Below are 19,657 nucleotides of genomic sequence, written 5' to 3' on the forward strand. Positions count from 1 at the left end.
AGAAAGAAGGGATCTGGAAATAATAATTTTATCGCTACTATTTACACATTAGAATATTTTATATACAGATACTGAGGTGTTCATGAGTTGTTTGAAGACGTGTGACCAACCTCCTCTGATTCATTCCAAAAGAAATAGGTGCCACACACTTTATTTAGTGAGTTTTTTTACTTGCTGGCACTCGTGTGAGATGACACTGCATTTGAGTGGTACCATACCTAGGGTTTACAATAGTGATGGATACAACAGATAGCCAGCTTTACAGTAGATAAGATGTGAATCTGTAGTGGCTGGTTAGTGGGTAGTAGATACTGTGAATACTGTCCAGTGGTACCGCTGCGGACCACTGTACACATTCATGCATCTATCCAACCAGAAAATTAGTACACTCTTTAAGGACTGTAACAAATATTCAATTCGTTTGGATATTTGTTAGAACTTTAGTTATCCAGACACTAAATTTACCATTTGGATATTCGTTTACTAGTAAATTACAAGTGTGTACAGTGAAAATGGCTTGTAATATATTTCCATAAGATGAATTATTCTGCTATTTTAAGCTGATCGTGAAGACAATTACATATATTATTTCAGGAACAAAAGTGGCAATATGTACAGTTGCTGAATTCTAAACAAGTATATAAAAAATTGGAATTTTCAACCAGAGTAGGGACCATAGCATATTAATAAATAGTACTGAAACATGCTGGAGTAGCTATATAGTGCATGATATTAAAACATTAAAACACAGTGAAACAATAAGAAGAGTTATATCCCTACTATGCATTTCCATTATGATATAGCACAGTGGAATATAACACTTCTTGTTATTATACTGTGATTTAATATCGTGCACTATATACTCCAGTAGTACTGCCACGATATAGAAAAACTCTATATCATATATCACCAAGGTTTATACGTATATGAAAATATATCACGATATAGAATTAACTGTAACATTATCAAGACAAACATATACATACTCTTTATTGTAACCACAAACAAAAGCTACTCTTGTTTATCAGGTTTTAAATGCATTTTGACTACTGTTATACAGTTGAGACAAGTGATTGGCGAAACTTTTAAACCTCTCAGTTTACTTTGGGCTTTTACCACACTACACTACGAACACATAACTTAATTAAATGCCAAATACCATATGTCTGGCCTTCCCCCCATCATTATACTAAGCAGTGTACTATCACACAACCATTGATATAACTGATTGGATATATCAAATCATATCACCACCTCGTTGTATCAATATATTGTGGCAATACTATACTCCAGCTTGTTTCAGTAGCACCTCTGCTATCAAAGTAGCCACTATATGAAAAATATGTACGATTTTTATTACGAAGAAAGCCATCATGTGCTACCAACAAATCGACACTTTTTGCTGTCAGTAAAGATGAATGGGACACAAGGGAGAACACTGGTAAATCCATAAAGAATGTATTGCACGTACTGCTGTATGTCAAAAGGCACCCCTTGGGCCAAAGTGACATTGAACAGTGAAAAAAATCAAGCCTGTAGCCTTAGCCGTTATTGACTTACCCTTTTCTGCAGGTGTTAGTCAGTTACTTACTCGGTCAGTAGAAAATTCTGTTTAACAAGTACACAGAAAAAAATGTGGAATTTTCAACTAGGGGCCATAGTACATCGATAAAAAGTACTGAAACAAGCTGGAGTAGTGCACGGTATTAAATCACAGTAAAACAATAAGAAACGTTGTAGTAATTAGGTTTTTTGAAAATGTTATTATTATGACTGGTGAACCCATGCGTATCATATCTGAAATGGTGTCGCACGCCCCAGCTATATAAATTATCATCTTAAGGGTGCTCTGTACAGTTCCACGTATGGCTTCTGAGGTTAGCACAGCTAGGGTTTACTAATCGATTCCCATGGTCACCAGTAATTATCTAATTAGTCTGTGGCTTGTTTAACGCATGGCGCGCCCAACGAGAAAATGTCTTTTATGATGAAATAACCTGCCACAAACGAAGAAGGAAGAGCGATATACATGAAGGAGGCGAAGTAAGTGTTGTATCTTCTTCATCGTGCTCTAATGAATATCTAATCCAAAACAGCCAAGCTGTAAAAAAACAGTGTGGCCCTCAAAAAGGCTATGGTGAAAAAAGATGTGAAATCCAAGGTGGCGGCCAAGAAATGGCTGTGATGGTAGGTTAATGGTAAAAATTTTAATAACGACAATTAAGGTGAATTTTTGTGCCGCTTGGTCTTGGCACAAAATTCACCTAAATTGCCGTTATTAAAATTTTTACCATTAACCTACCATCACAGCCATTTCTTGGCCGCCACATTGGATTTCACATCTTTTTTCACCATAGCCTTTTTGAGGGCCACACACTTTTTTTACAGCTTGGCTGTTTTGGATTAGATTTCACTTCTTTTTGTATTTATATATCCCAAAGCTGGCCTATGGCCAGCTTTGGGGCTTTTTTAACCTATCTTTATTTTCTTTTCCACAGGAAGAAGAAAAGATGAAACAGATTTATACTTTAAATATTTCTGACTTTATCAATAAATGTACAAATTATATATATAATACATATATTTATTACAGAACTCTACATGGTGGTTTCTTTGTAACTGAACACTCCACAAGGTGAGTCCTTCTAGCTGATCTCTCTACAGGGTGAATTGTTTGTAACTGAACTATCTACAAGGTAACTTCTTCTAGCTGATCTCTCTACAGATGTACTTTAAATATTTCTGATTTTATCAGTAAATGTACAAATTATATTTAAATAATACATTTATTTATTACAGAACTCTCCATGGTGGTTGAACACTCTACAAGGTGACTTCTTCTAGCTGCTCTCTCTACAGGGTGAATTGTTTGTAGCTGAACGATGTACATGTACAAGGTAACTTCTTCTAGCTGATATCTCTACAGAGTGATTTGTTTGTAGCTGAACTATCTACAAGGTAACTTCTTTCAACTGATCTTTCTACAGGGTGATTTGTTTGTAGCTGAATTCTGTGCAGGTGATTTGTTTGCAGCTGAGCTCTTTACAGAATGGTTTCTTTGTAGCTGAACTCTCTACAAGGTAACTTCTTCTAACTGATCTTTCTACATGGCAATTTGTTAGTGGCTGAATTTTCTACAGGGTGATTTCTTTGCAGCTGAACTCTCTACATGGTGGTTTCTTTGTAGCTGAACTCTCTACAAGGTAATTTCTTCTAGCTGATCTCTCTACAGGGAGATTTGTTTGTAGCTGAACTCTCTACAGGTGATTTGTTTGCAGCTGAACTCTCTACATGATGGTTCTTTGTAGCTGAACTCTCAACAAGGTAACTTCTTCTAGCTGATCTTTCTACAGGGTGATTTGTTTGTAGCTGAACTCTCTACAAGGAAACTTCTTCTAGCTGATCTCTCTACAGGGAGATTTGTTTGTAGCTGAACTCTCTACAGGTGATTTGTTTACAGCTGAACTCTCTATATGATGGTTTCTTTGTAGCTGAACTCTCTACAAGGTAACTGATGTCTCTACAAGGTCACTAGTTTGTAGCTGAACTCTCTACATGGTGGTTTCTTTGTAACTGAACTCTCTACAAGGTGACTTCTTCTAGCTGATCTTTCTACAGGGTGATTTGTTTGTAGGTGAACTCTCTACAAGGAAACTTCTTCTAGCTGATCTCTCTACAGGGAGATTTGTTTGTAGCCGAACTCTCTACAGGTGATTTCTTTGCAGCTGAACTCTCTACATGGTGGTTTCTTTGTAGCTGAACTCTCTACAAGGTAATTTCTTCTAGCTGATCTCTCTACAGGGAATTTTGTTTGTAGCTGAACTCTCCACAGGTGATTTGTTTGCAGCTGAACTCTCTACATGATGGTTTCTTTGTAGCTGAACTCTCTACAAGGTAATTTCTTCTAGCTGATCTTTCTACAGGGTGATTTGTTTGTAGCTGAACTCTCTACAAGGAAACTTCTTCTAGCTGATCTCTCTACAGGGAGATTTGTTTGTAGCTGAACTCTCTACAGGTGATTTGTTTACAGCTGGACTCTCTATATGATGGTTTCATTGTAGCTGAACTCTCTACAAGGTAACTGATGTTTCTACAAGGTCACTAGTTTGTAGCTGAACTCTCTACATAGTGGTTTCTTTGTAACTGAACTCTCTACAAGGTGACTTCTTCTAGCTGATCTTTCTACAGGGTGATTTGTTTGTAGCTGAACTCTCTACAAGGAAACTTCTTCTAGCTGATCTGTCTACAGGGAGATTTGTTTGTAGCCGAACTCTCTACAAGGAAACTTCTTCTAGCTGATCTCTCTACAGGGTTATTTGTCTGTAGCTGAACTCTCTACAGGTGATTTGTTTGCAGTTGAACTCTCTACATGATGGTTTCTTTGTAGCTGAACTCTCTACAAGGTGACTTCTTCTAGCTGATCTTTCTACAGGGAGATTTGTTTGTAGCTGAACTCTCTACAAGTGATTTGTTTGCAGCTGAACTCTCTACATGATGGTTTCTTTGTAGCTGAACTCTCTATAAGGTAACTGATGTTTCTACAAGGTCACTAGTTTGTAGCTGAACTCTCTACATGGTGGTTTCTTTGTAATTGAGCTCTCTACAAGGTGACTTCTTCTAGCTGATCTTTCTAGAGGGTGATTTGTTTGTAGCTGAACTCTCTACAAGGAAACTTCTTCTAGCTGATCTCTCTACAGGGAGATTTATTTGTAGCTGTACTGTTTACAGGTGATTTGTTTGCAGCCGAACTCTCTACATGATGGTTTCTTTGTAGCTGAACTCTCTACAAGGTAATTTCTTTTAGTTGATGTCTCTTCAAGGTCACTAGTTTGTAGCTGAATTCTCTACAAAGTGACTCCTTCTAGCTGATCTTTCTACAGGGAGATTTGTATGTAACTGATCTACAGGTGATTTGTTTGTAGCTGAACTCTCTACATGATGGTTTCTTTGTAGCTGAACTCTCTACAAGGTAACTTCTTCTAGCTGATCTTTCTAGAGGGTGATTTGTTTGTAGCTGAACTCTCTACAAGGAAACTTCTTCTAGCTGATCTCTCTACAGGGAGATTTGTTTATAGCTGAACTCTCTACAGGTGATTTGTTTGCAACTGAAATCTCTACATGATGGTTTCTCTGTACCTGAATTCTCCATAAGGTAACTTCTTTTAGCTGATGTCTCTACAAAGTCACTAGTTTGTAGTTGAACTCTCTACATGATGGTTTTTTTGTAACTGAACTCTCTACAAGGTGACTTCTTCTAGCTGATTTTTCGAGAGGGTGATTTGTTTGCAGCTGAACTCTCTACAAGGAAACTTCTTCTAGGTGATCTCTCTACAGGGAGATTTGCTTGTAGCTGAACTCTCTAAAGCTGATTTGTTTGCAACTGAATTCTCTACATGATGGTTTCTTTGTAGCTGAACTCCCTACAAGGTAATTTCTTCTATTGATCTCTCTATAGGGTGATTTGTTTGTAGCTGAACTCTCTACATGGTAGTTTATTTGTAGCTTAACTCTACAAGGTGATTTCTTCTAGCTGAACTAAGTCTTTCCATAGTTGCATGAACTCCCTACAAGGTAACTTCTTCTAGCTGATCTCTCTACAGGATGAATTGTTTGTAGCTGATCTCTCTACAGGGTAACTTGTTTGTAGCTGATCTCTATACAGGTTACTTGTTTCTAGCTGATCTTTTGAATTCTCTTCAGGGTGACTGCTCTATTAGAGTATCTCGATCTCGCACTTGCTGCACCAAGTTGGATTTCGTGTTATAACTCCGTGGCTTTAAGTCTGATTCTTCTACACCATTGAAGAGCCTTTCTAAGATGATTACTCCATCTATACAGTGATTTTCAAAGCATTACTCCAAGCGGTTTATCTGGTAGGCATGGCAAGTAGTAGTTTTTTATTAGCTAATCTTGATTGCATAATTGTTACACACTGTTGGTTTTTTCGTTGTATCTTCCTGGTTTTTAGCTCAATTTCATTCAAACCACAAAAGGTTTGAGGTTCAATAGTTAACCTATTCACCCACCCATTTTCAGCTTCTTCTCATACGCGGTTTAACCTGTAGACGTGACAACATATTGGTGTTATTTTTCGTGAATAATCGCTCATAACTTTTTTCCTGTTTATCGTATTCTAGCCAAAGTTGGTACAGAGATGCGCCTTTATACCCCTTCAGTGTGCCAAATTTCAAGGAAATCGGATATTGCGTTCGCGTTTTATAGCAGTTTTTGTAAGTGTGCAAAAAGAGGAAGAAAAATAAGAAGAAAAAAAACCCGAAGAAACTAAGCCAATTTTTGAAGTTACATATCTCGGGAACGCTTGCTCAAATTTGGAATGTGGAGTGCTGAAGGTGGAGGGAGTGTCCACAGCAAAAATCATCTTGTTTCATCAAGGCAGCACAGAGCTACGGAGGTGCGAAAATTGCGTTTTCTTTCTTCCTGTCAATAAATATACTTACGGGTGTTGCGCGCCGGCTTCTTGGGCCGCACGACACACTACCGTGTGTCTTGATAGCGATCCGTAATTGAGCGATTATCTTTCGGTTACGCAATTAAGAAACAATAACTGTGGCCATAGAACAGCTGCGGGTGCCTCAGTTTCTACACCTTGATGCTAAAATTAGAACTAGTTTGTCATTTTAGACCTGATAGGCATGAAAATTTCAGATGGGCAACCATGATATTTATGCATTAAAAGAGCGCTTGTCATTTTTTGATAGCTCTTTCTGAGGAATGGCGTGGAGGTAAAGAAGACAGATTAGTGCCAGCACAATAGCGGAAGAAGAGTATCTGATGACTGAGAAGCCAGAGAACAAAAATAGAAACGCACATTTGTTTGTACAGTTTTCAATAATGTATTTTTAAAGAATCAAGTATCTAGGGCATAAACTGTGGGACTAGTTCTAGTTTGAAGCGAAAATTTAGAACTCGCCTTCTACAGTGAGTTAAGACATGGAATTTGGACTAAACTGTGCAGTAGTGATAATTTATTGCAAATAAAAAGAGTTTAGCAGAATAGTTTAATCCATTCGTAAGTTATAGCAGAAACATAATTTATGGGAAGCCATATGCGCAACTATACAGAACACCCTTAAAAGTGAAGCATCCATTACGTTTCATTGTCAGCTATGTTTAACCCATTACACAGCATTTCGAATCAAGAACCATTTGAAAAACACCTCTGCTATCCACGCATACCAAAAGAAAGAAATGGTGTCGTGCACCCCAGTTATATCAATTGTCGTCTGAAAAGTGAAGCATCCATTACGCTTTGTTGTTGGCTATGTTCAACCCATTACACAGTAGTATGAATCAAGAACTGTTTGAAAAGCACCTGTGCAATCAAAACAGCCACTATTAAAAATACGGAGAATTTCCATTATGAAGGGAAGCCATCACGTGCTATCACCAAATCGATACTTTCACTGTCAGCAAAGATGAATGAGACAAAAAGGAGGACACTGGTAGGTCCATGAAGAATGCATTGTATGTACTGCGGTATGCCAAAAGGCACTTGTCGGGCAAAGCGACGTCGAGGAGTGAAAAAACCAAGCCCGTAACCTTAGCCGTTATTGAGTTATGCTTGTCTGAAGGTATCAGTCAGTCAGTCAGATACTCAGTCAGTAGAAAATTCCGTTAAATAAATTATTTTAAAATTCCGTAGTAACTCGTTGAAAACATTTCGGGTTGATCTGAAAGCCTAACCAATACTGCCTCATTGTTGTCAGTAAAAATTGAGACTGGATTTATGGTGACATTTTGCCGTGGGCCACGCCTACCCCTTTGTGGTCCTTACTATACTGTACTATTGTACAGTATGATAATTGTATTTTTAAATTTCATAGCAACTTTTTGAAAGCATTTAGAGTCAATCTAAAGCCTTGTTTGGGCTTTGTTGGGGCTTAGTTTTACCTAATCAATCATTGTCAGGGAAAAGTAAGGCTAGTTTATGGGTGATTTTCTTTCATGGACCATGCCCACACCTTTGTGGTTCCTATTATACAGTAAGAGCGTACTGTATGATGTTACCAAATAGTTTAGTATTTGTTGGTTAATACTTCTAAATATCAAGATACTAAAATTTGATATTCGTTGCAACCCCTAGTTTATAGCTTCCTTTGAGAAATGTTAATAGAGGGGATAAATATCATCACATCCAAAGCACATGCATGTATTTTTAAAATTTATATTTTAAAATTGTTTTTCCAATGTCTGCAGGCCCACTTACTGGAATAACCACATAGTAAATTGGAACAGCGATGGTATATACATACTCCCTGTATGTGATTGGTACTCTGCAAATACACAAGTATAAGGAAAAATTAAGAATTTATAGGTCAATAAGGGATCATACATAGAAAAAATGTAGGGAAACAAGGGAAGTCGCTTATAATTCTGACTGAATGCACACCCCAGCTATCAATTACTAAGTTGAAGTTGAGGTGGCTGTTACGATTCACCTTCAGCCACAGTGTATGGACCATGGATAATATATGTGTTACACATGGATTGGAAATGACTCCATAAAATGCACGAAACAGTGAAACATTCCTTGTAATAAACTTTACAGGGAAAACTTATTTCATGGTGAAACTAGCCATTTACACAGAGGAAGACAGTATTTTATACAAAACTGATTCTAGTACTTATTTTTCTAGAGAATAGTAATGGAATGAAGAAGAACCCCTGCTTGATTTTCTGTGAGTGCATATCGGCAGGTTCCATTGCCAGGTGCATAGTTGTCTGAACGTTTCACTGTTGTGCAGCTTCACATGATGCCAACTCACCATGTTGTGTAGCTAAAGAAACAGAACAGATATGTATTTTCTGGCGGTTGAACACAGTGAATTAGACAGAAAATAAGCTCCCACGTGAATACTGTATGTGGTTGCATCACGTCCCCACGTGACGCATGGTATATAAGGATGGGATAGGGTGCATTAATTCATTCTACGCCACGTGTGTAATACAGGTTGGCTGATAGTTCGTATCGAGCGATACAATGTCCCTAGAGGAGAAGGTTGACCTGCTTATGCAAGAGGTCCGCCAGTCCAGGCGGGAAGTGGAGGAAAACTTCGCAGCCTCGATAGCTGAAGTGAAGCGCGAGGTGAACGCCGCTCAGGAGAGAACCTCTCAAGAAGTGGCAAGAAAGATACGCAATACCAGCTATCAATTTCGCAAGAAGGGGCATGAGCACCAATACAAATTCAACTGCGGTGTGGAGGAGGCGATCAGTTGTGCCCGCACCGAGTTGGAGAAAGTCAACACATCCGCTCCCGAGGAGAAGGAAGCCCTGACGAAAGCAGCATCAAGCCTGGAGGAGGGTATGAAACAATTGGCTACCAGGCAAAAACATATTAAGATCACCGATCGATCCAATTTTGGATGGGGCACTGTTGCCCATTATCAAGAAGACCCTTTGGCGTCCGGCCCGGATGATGAGAAAGAGATAGATAGAGCCGAATCCCGTGCCGAGAAAGATGCCAAGAAGGATGCTGAAAAAAGTGCCAACAAGCGGGCCAGAGGAGGAGCGTATGGCAACAAGAGAAGGCGCATTCAGTACCAGGATCCTTCCTGGAATGAATTCCCAGGCCCAAGTAGTAGTTACTACTATGGTGATAGAAGGGAACAGTGGGGGCCCCCCCATTGGCAATGATGCCTCAGAGGCCATACAAACCAAAGGTGCTGGGGCCTTGTTTTCAGTGTGGTGGTTATGGCCACATAGCAAAGTTCTGCAATGTACCAAAGAAACCGTATCCTTTTACACAGCCTGTGGTAAGCAGTGCTGGGGTTTGTCAGTCTGCTGTAAGGTCAGCAGGGCACTCATTGTGCTGTCAAAGTGTTGATAGTAGTGTAGTGTTATCTAGTGTATGTGTTGATGAGGTAAAATTAGTTGATCATGAGGTAAAGGAATGTGTTGATGGCCAGTTTGATGAGCATGGAAATTCCAGTAATACTATGTCTGACAGCCAAGTGACCTTGGAAATAACTCAATTTTGGGAGCTAGAAAGCCTTGGAGCAGTGCAAATAGCAGATGTGCAAGGTCGCCTTAAGCAATGTTTACCTTTTTGGAGAGATGTGCTGCAGGCACCACCTAATATACTGGAATGTATTGAGAATGGCTATCGCTTACCAATTAAATTTATCCCCCCTACTTTTTGTCAAAGTAATCATGATTCGGCTAGTGCCCACCAGGAATTTGTGGATGATGCAGTACACAACCTGCTTGAAAACCGCTGTGTGGTCAAGACAGATAAACAGCCCCATATTTGTAGCCCCCTGTCTGTGGTTTCGAATGCTGTAGGAAAGCTACGTTTAGTCCTAAACTTGAGATATCTTAACAAGTTTCTTCATCTATTGACTTTTAAATACGAGGACTTACGTGTAGCTGCCCTTTTGTTTGATAAGGATGAGTATCTATTCAAATTTGACCTCAAATCAGGGTACCATCATGTGGATATCCACCCTGAGTGCTATGAATTCTTGGGCTTTTAATGGGATGATAAATTCTACAGTTTTACTGTCTTGCCTTTTGGGCTCTCCAGTGCATGTTACCTGTTTACTAAGTTGTTAAGACCTCTTATTAGATTATGGAGGGGCAGACGGTTGAAGGCTATTATTTACTTAGATGACGGGATTGTGGCTGTAAAGGGAAAAGAAAGTGCTATAAGGGAAAGTGCCCTAGTTAAAAGTGATCTAGAGCATGCCGGATTTGTTGTAAACATACAGAAGAGTCAGTGGGAACCATCACATGTTGTTGAGTGGCTTGGGTTAATTATTGATCTCTCCAAGGGTGAGTTCACCGTGCCAGACCACAAAATAGATAGGCTAAGGTGCAAATTGGCCGAACTAAATCACACAGAATTAGCTACTGCCAGACAAATAGCAAGTGTTGCGGGCACAATAATGTCCATGTCTCTAGCCCTAGGCTCTGTTACCAGATTGATGACTCGCAGCTTGTATGCTGTGATCAACAGTAGAAAATCATGGTGTCAAAAGCTTGGCCTAACTAAAGAAGCCCAAGATGAGGTAGAGTTTTGGCTTGCAAGGATCTCAGAGTTTAATGGGCAGGATATATGGCCAAAACCATCGGCGCTACGATTGGTTTATTCAGATGCAAGCTCTACAGGTTTTGGTGGGTATACAGTTGAGCATGGCAACCTTGTGGCTAATGGACAATGGTCTGCCGAGGAAGCAGTACAAAGTTCCACTTGGCGGGAATTAAGAGCAGTCAAATTGGTATTGAAGTCATTTCAGAGTAAACTGGCTAACGAGCGAGTCCGCTGGTTCACGGACAATCAGAATGTGGTTAGAATTGTTCAAAATGGCAGCCCTAAGGGTGTTCTACAAGCTGAAGCCTTAGACATATTTTCTGTGTGTGTTTCCAATAAAATTAGGTTAGAGCCTGAATGGATACCAAGGGAACAGAATGAGCTGGCAGACTATTACAGTCGTATAATAGATCATGACGACTACATGCTTAACCCGTCTATATTTGTGTTGCTGGATAGTCTTTGGGGTCCACACAGTGTCGACAGGTTTGCTAGCCCAGCTAATGCTCACATTGATAGATTCAATTCCAGATTTTGGGCCCCAGGGTCAGAAGCTGTAGATGCATTTACTTGTGACTGGGGCGATGACAACAATTGGCTGTTCCCACCTGTTTACTTAATTCCAAGGGTGATTAGGCATGCACAATTGGCCGGTGCCAAAGGTACTCTTATAGTTCCCCGATGGGTTTCTGCCCCTTTTTGGCCCTTATTGCTCCCCAATGGGGTCGACCCAGCAGGTTTTATCTTAGAATGGCTTGAACTGCCCCTTAGTGATGTTCTGATCTTACCTGGGTATTCAGGTGCAAAGTTATTTCCCAGCTTTCCCAATACACCAGTTCTGGCTGTGCAGTTCCAATGTTAAAAAAATAAATAAATAAATAAATTAAAAAAAATAAATTAAAAATAAATAAATTAATTAAAAAAAATAAATAAATAAATAAATAATAAAAATAAATAAATAAATAAATAAATAAATAAGGTATATCAGAGTAAGGACAAGTGTTGTGTCATGTACAGGTGCTGTGTTTGTCATAGCCCCAAAATCTGTTGAGTGGCTTGGGTTGGTCACAAGTTACAATGCTGTGTTGGTCACAGTTCGAAAGTTACAAAGCTGTGTTGGTCACAGCTCAAAAGTTACACAATGCTGTGTTGGTCACAGCTCAAAAGTTACAATGCTGTGTTGGTCACAGTTCAAAAGTTGCAATGCTGTGTTGGTCACAGCACAGGAGTCACAATGCTGTGTTGGTCACAGCTCCAAAGTTTTAATGCTGCGTTGGTCGCAGTTCAACAGTTGTAATGCTGTGTTGGTCACAGCTCAAAAGTTTTAATGATGTGTTGGTCACAGCACACAAGTTATAATGCTGTGTCGGTCACAGCCCAAAACTCATAATGCTGTGTTGGTCACAGCTCAACAGTTGTAATGTTTGTGGTAGCAGTACAGGACGGTGGGCCTCAATGTCAACGATCAGTGCTGCATAGGTCGCAGCCAAAGGAAGGGGCCTTAGTGGATTCCCCATAATGTACGCATGGTATTTTGTTCTGTAGGTATTTTAGCACAGGGAAGTTGGAATGAGATAGAGGACCCAGAGCTAAAAGATCTTGCCAGCAGACTACCTAATACTATTTTACACAGCTGTGCAGACAACACTGTTAAAAAGTACCGTGGTGCTTTCAGGAGATGGAAAACCTGGGCAGTGGCTCACAAGTTGATACCAATCCCGGCTAAGCTACATGAGTTTGTTTTGTACTTGCAGTACCTTGGTGAGAAGTCAGGATCAAAATCGGCAGCAGAAGAGGCTTGCAACGCACTCTCTTGGGTCCACTCCACTTCAGGATTGGCCTCCCCAGCAACGCATCCCCTGGTGAAAGCTACCCTGGAAGGCCTACAGCACTCCTTAGCTAAACCGATAGTAAAAAAGGAACCAATGACGATGGAGATGATTGAGGCCATGGTTTTGGATGCCGAGCGGTCTGGTACACTTTCTGACTTGAGGCTCACAACTGCATGTGTGCTGGGCTATGCGGGGTTCCTAAGATTTAGTGAGTTGATAGAGCTCACACCTGCTCATTTTGCTATCAATGAGGAGATGATGACAATACGAATTACGCATAGCAAGAATGATCAGCTGAGGCAAGGTGATGTGGTGGTGATTGCTAGAACCAGGTCCAAGACATGTCCCGTGGCTATGCTTGAATACTACTTGCAGAGAGTAGGCATGACAACTGGGGATGATAGGTTTCTTTTCCGGGCAATCCAGAAGACAAAGAACGGGGAAAGCCTACGGGAATTGGGTAGTATCAGCTACAGCTGTATACACAGGCTGTTTAAAAAGAAAGTAGCTGATCTGGGTTTTCCGGCTCAGGAATTCGGTCTTCACAGCCTTAGGTCGGGAGGTGCCACTGCTGCAGCGAATGCAAAGGTGCCAGACCAGATTTTCAAGAGGCATGGTAGATGGAGGAGTGAAAATGCCAAGGATGGGTATGTAAAGGATGACCTAGAAAGTAGACTGGAAGTCAACAGAAGATTGGACTGTATCTTCAATGGTTGACGCTCTCTTTGTGGCTCTATGTGTATTAATAACCAACCACTTTGGTGGCGCAACCCCATATGGTCATGAGAAAAAGGGTGTAGTATGCATGGGTATAAGGGTGTATGGTATGTGGTCAGGGTATGATGTGGGAGATGTATTTTCTGGCGGTTGAACACAGTGAATTAGACAGAAAATAAGCTCCCACGTGAATACCGTATGTGGTTGCGTCACGTCCCCACGTGACGCATGGTATATAAGAGTGGGATAGGGTGCATTAATTTATTCTACGCCACGTGTGTAATACAGGTTGGCTCCCACCCACCCTCCGTAATTTCCTTAGCTGTATTCTAGATAAAATGGACATGAAGTGGATTGGATTTACTGAACTGTACACATATTTTACAATTTGCATACACTGGTGGAGTGGAGCTGTTTAGGGTTTTTCCCTGGTGGTTAAAAAAAAAGAAAAGAAATGGACACCATCAGGTTTTTTTCCCAGGGCTGCTTGGGCTGAGTAGTTCTAAATTTTTTTGTTAAGTTTATTATTAGTTTGCTAGCCCCCACTCTACCATTCAAGCTGTTTCATTGTACTGCTGGTGATTTATGGTGCTTGTGTGTGTATGTGTATCATTGTAATCAGTATTAATAGCCAACCACTTTGGTGGCGCAACCCCATATGGTCATGAGAAAAGGGTGTAGTATGCATGGGTATAAGGGTGTATGGTATGTGGTCAGGGTATGATGTGGGAGACTGCTCTTTCATGTGTGCGAAGCATGTGTATGTACACATTTCCACTGCCATGATTTGCCTACACAAATATTCCGTTACATTCACGCTTCATTCACTCGATAATTCAGCATTAACTTATCCTGCGTCAGGTTTTAATAGCTAAAGAAATAAAACAAAGTTATATGCTTAAATTGAGTGGCTATCCTTTCTTTCGCCATTACCTAGTCAGAGATTACCCTATACAAACATACCAGAGCAACATAATTACCACAAACAGCGTAATTAACCATAACCTACACAATGCCCAGCAACGAAACAACTTTAGGGATGATAACAAGACACTGCTGCTTGACGACAAGGCCCTATACTATTGAAAAACGTTCTGAAATTGTGAGTGAATCGCCTTATTCTACACTAGTCTCCACTACCAATTCCGCAAAACATTGTATTACTATTCATAATACATTTTATATGCGTGTTTCCAATCCATGTGCAAAATAATATATATTATCCGTGGTATGGACAGCCTGTTTTACAGCATTACAGACAAAGAACAGTAGAAGTGCTTCTGCAGTCAACATGAAAAATGTGGAGGAAGTTTCAAGCACTCTTAATTATCAATTACTCACTCAAAAGTGAAGTGGCCATTACACTTTGCTTTCAGCTATGTTCAACTTATTAAACAATGTTACAAATGAAGAACAATAAGAGAAGTGCCTCTGCAATCAATCCAGTCCCTACAGCAAATACAGATTATTCCCATTATGTAAGGAAGCCATTGTGGTAGTTACCGTGAATCAACACCTTGGGCTTTTTGGCAAAAAGAAATGGGACACAAAGGTGAACAAAGGTAAGTCCATGATGCATGAATTGTAAGTACTGCGGTATGCCAAAAAGCACCTTCAAGTTGAAGCAACTTTGAACAGTGAAAAAATCAAGCTAGCCATTATCGAGTTGTAATTACGCTTGTCTGAAGTCATCAGGCAGTTAGTCAGTCAGTCAGTAGTAAATCCCATTAAATAAATTAAAAAAAAAAATTAATATTGTAGCAATCTATTGGAAGCATACTGAAGCTTTGGGCTTGGTTATGCCTAACCAAAGCACTAGGATGGTATTGTGAAGCTGGTTTTTGGGTGATATTATATTTTTAGCCAGAAAAACCCAAATCTCCTACCAATAAAATAGCCTCTCCTTCACAACCGTAATAATTTCAATTTACCTTAATCACATCTTCATCTCCCCATGTCAGATGGCCAAACGTAGTTTGCAATCCTCCCATCACATCTTCAGGACCATCCTTTCCTCCTTCAGCAATTATTTCATCAACAAAACTATAGAAGTCACTTTGACTTCTGTAAAAGAAGTAAAAATAAATAAAATAAACAACACTATAGCACAAATGGACAATAATGTTGTTAAATTATATTTGTATTCTGACCATCTGGTTTAATAGCCTTTCCAATTTCACACACCCTAAACCTAGAACTTGACTTGTGAATAAGATAGCAACTTGAAGTTTAGTCAGATTATATCCCTAACATGCAGCTTACTCAGTGTAATTAGAAGGTGACTACAAATGATTATGCAATGTTAATCATATGTTTGAATTGTAGTTTACATTAGTGGGTCTATTACAGCAGTAGGTATGTATCACAGAGGTTTGCATGTAGCTGTTAAAATATCAACCTGCACTGTTCCTGGTAATATACCTAAAATTATGGTGAATACTTGAAAGGTTGTACTTCTTTAACAATACAACATGAAGGAAATGCCTATAGCTACTTGATACTTTTATCATGCCACAGTGGCATGACATGATCCCTACTCAGAAGTAAAATTTCCTCTTTTTTCATTTGTTTGTTTACAGTGTACTTATTTTGTCACACTTCGTCACTGGTAAACCAGCATTCCAAATAAAAAGAAGCCACATCTAACTATAAACATCAATATTCTGTGGGTATTCAGCTTTGGTTTCAACTAAGTCCAACTGACAGATAGCATTTAAAACAAAGAACGGTAACAGAAGCACATCTGTAATCAATCCAGCAACTATAAATAGTTGATACTGTGCTACTTTTAAAAACCAGGTGCCCAGTAATTAAGTTTATAAATCAACACACAGCATGCTATTAATTTATTCCTTGCCCTGTTTTGTAACAATACATACAGTACATTAAACTTAAACGTATTTCGTAATTCACCAAATATTTTGCAATTCATCAATTATGTTGCTATGCATTGCTAAGGAAGCATAACTTGAGCAAACCACTTAAACCACAAATTACGCAAAGAAGTATCTTCTTAGTTGTTTTATAGTTTGTCTATTGTGTTTTTATACGCAATTCTCTACACAAAGCCTCTTGGCTACTCTTCATTTTCATTCGTGTACAAAGGTAATACGCCTACTTTCAACTTGAGCAGATACACCATTCCTGTTAACTTAGCATGTTTGCTCATGTTGGTATTGAACAGACATACCTACATGCAGATACATGGTTTTTTCCAAACCAATTTCAGGAAACCACCCTTGGTTTAAAAATTATGACTGAATGTGTATATGTGCCCCTGTGGTATTCATGAGACTAAATTAATTATTTTTTAATGTACACAATTACGTACATCATCTTACAAGCTAGAATCTGAGCTATAAAAATCATATAAGCACTAATAAATGAGAATTTGGTGAAAAACCAAATTGGAAAATTTGCCATGTATACTTGTGTGCAATTAATAGTTGGTAGCACATTAACGTTGCTTACTTTGTGAAGTCAATGTAGGTTGTTCGGCTTGAATGAGGCTGGTCATAATCTGTATATCTTACAAAAGCAAAGCGAATGTCACAGCCCTGAAACTCCTGTACTAAATCATGTTGAACCACTTTAATACAGTTATTGACTGCATCAATATGACTTTGCATTGATCCAGTACAGTCCACTAAGAAGCACAGATCAATCTAAAAATGTGATGTGGATGACAAAATCATCTGCATTGTGTGACATCAATGTACACGTATACAATTTACTAGAATATATGTATACGTATGTAATTAGAACTTTGCATGGGAGAATCAAAGTAAATGACACTATATTTACACTGTATAAGATGTAACAGCATTTATGCAAGAACTGTCCTACATTGTTAACAAAAATGGCATGTGACGTTGTTCTGTACAAACTGGACAATTAAGTACATAATGAGACTGACACGCATGCATGATGAAGTGTTACCATTAGGTGCATGCACTGAAAAATATATGTTAAATATTTGGGAAGTTTGTTAAGAAGACTCTATAGTAATTGTTACCAGTAGTTATGTGCATGTTTTATGAACTCTAAGAATTTTCTATATACTCAATTAGTTAATGTTCCACTTAAGCAGTTATTGAACCACTCATGAGGCCAATATTTTCTAATAGAATGTATACATTAATAGTTGATGACAGGAGTCTAAGGCAAAGTGGAATACATTTTTAGTAATAATTAATGTAGTTCATGTACATCCCGCTCTATGTGGTTTCAGGTTTCTATAACAAAAATTGCATTTTCTGCTGTTTGTTTTTTAAACACCATACTTCTTTAACTCCTAAACTTGTATAGCCAAGAAACTGGATTTGAAATTAAAAAGATAATTCTTCTGTAATTCTAAGGCACAGCGTGAAGTTCTGGGTTGGAGGGATGATGTGACCACATTTAAACCAAAATTTAACAGTGAGTAAATAGGTGTTGGAGTTTTTAGATAGCTTTAACAGTTCTTGACTAAGGAAGTTTGTTTTAAAAGACATGCATAGAATCTAGTTTACTGAATATTGCATTTTCAGTGCTTGCATTTTTTACAGTAAAACGCTGTAGTTTAAGAGTTAGTTTAACCCTTAAACGTGCATGAAACTTTTAAGGAATTAGTCCTGAATGCGCACAAAACATTTATGGAATGCGTGTTTACACAAAACAAACTTATATGGTGAGGTAAGACAGCCTAAAACCATATATGGTTTATATGGTTTTATATGGATATATGGTTTTAGGCTAAATCCACTAGCCTAAAACCATATATCAGTAGAAAGCTTATTCATTGGTCTACTTGGGGAAGGCTAAAAAACCACTGTAACAACAATGGCTTACTTGTTATAAAGCGAAGAAGATCGATGTCTCGCTTTATCGCAATGCCACATTCTTCGCTTCAATCGTAGTTTCGATTGTGGGTTTAGTCACGTGAGCTATATATATATGTACCACTCTGCGTGGGCAGTTCAAAGGTACCGCCAATGCCATAATTTGTATATTGCACTGCTGCAGACCGCAGCGAGTGAATTATAACTTATAACACACTGGTTGCGGTTTTGTAGACCACAACGAGTGCATTATAAGTTATAATGCACCGACCACAGTGCAATATACAGATATTGCACTGGCTGCGGTTTTGTGCAGCATAGCACAAGTGCCGGTGGCGAAGACCACTACGACACCTCACCTAATAGGTGGAAAGACACTTCACAGATCACTCGAATTCTTTTATAGCCTGACATGTAAAGGTCGATTGTGGGCCATAACGTCACCAATACGTACAATGTTTACAAGCAGCCAATGGTGATCGAAAAAGCCAACGCGGGTGGCCACAACTCTAGTCTACATATATATAAACGTACTTATACACCTTACTAGTCTGGTGCCAGATTAAACTGTAGTCCACTTTGACAATGACTCAATAAAACAAATATCCACCCCAAAAACACCTTCGCTGTAAAAAAGGCGTGCCCAAGAAACTACAAGTGCCTGGAACCCAATGTAAAAAAGAAAAAGAAAAATCAGCTTAGCTGAAGTGAAAAGTAACTGGTAACTTAAAGAGCTGATATCTGAAGCGGCCAAGAATACAATTACTAAAGTTTAATCCATGCAAGAACACCTTGGCTATAAAACAGGTGTATACATGAAAGTAACTGGCAACTGAAATGGCTGATATCTGAAGCGTCCAAGAATGAATGGTCATATACAACTAATTCAAAAATTTAACACTGAACCTTTATAATTCAGCTGTGTTCTATATTCACTCTTGCTGCATCGTAAAGTAATTTCTTTTAACTCTAATTGGCTGGTAATTTGGCCGCCTTTTTTAATAGTCAGTATAATAGAGCAAAAAAAGGCGGCCAAATTACCAGCCAATTAGAGTTAAAAGAAATTACTTTACGATGCAGCAAGAGTGAATATAGAACACAGCTGAATTATAAAGGTTCAGTGTTAAATTTTTGAATTAGTTGTATATGACCATTCATTCTTGGCCGCTTCAGATATCAGCCATTTCAGTTGCCAGTTACTTTCATGTATGCACCTGTTTTATAGCCAAGGTGTTCT

At 38.9% G+C, this 19,657-nt stretch overlaps 1 protein-coding gene and 1 long non-coding RNA gene across 2 annotated transcripts in view; one reads left to right on the top strand and one right to left on the bottom strand.

Moving 5' to 3' along the window:
- The window catches only part of LOC136246818 (alpha-protein kinase vwkA-like), a 90,858-nt gene that overhangs the window by 27,052 nt on the left and 44,149 nt on the right, over positions 1–19,657 (bottom strand). The window contains exons 5-6 of the mRNA XM_066038389.1: positions 17,072–17,265; positions 15,532–15,664 (exon numbers count right to left, since the gene is read on the bottom strand). Coding sequence (XP_065894461.1) covers positions 15,532–15,664; positions 17,072–17,265 — 327 coding nt within the window. The remainder of the gene's footprint in view (positions 1–15,531; positions 15,665–17,071; positions 17,266–19,657) is intronic.
- LOC136246820 (uncharacterized) lies at positions 9,528–14,257 on the top strand. The gene is made up of 2 exons (XR_010696849.1): positions 9,528–9,752; positions 13,934–14,257. It is a non-coding gene; the product is annotated as an uncharacterized lncRNA (long non-coding RNA).

Source organism: Dysidea avara, chromosome 2, assembly GCF_963678975.1.
Source record: "Dysidea avara chromosome 2, odDysAvar1.4, whole genome shotgun sequence".
NCBI classification, from domain to species: Eukaryota; Metazoa; Porifera; class Demospongiae; order Dictyoceratida; family Dysideidae; genus Dysidea; species Dysidea avara.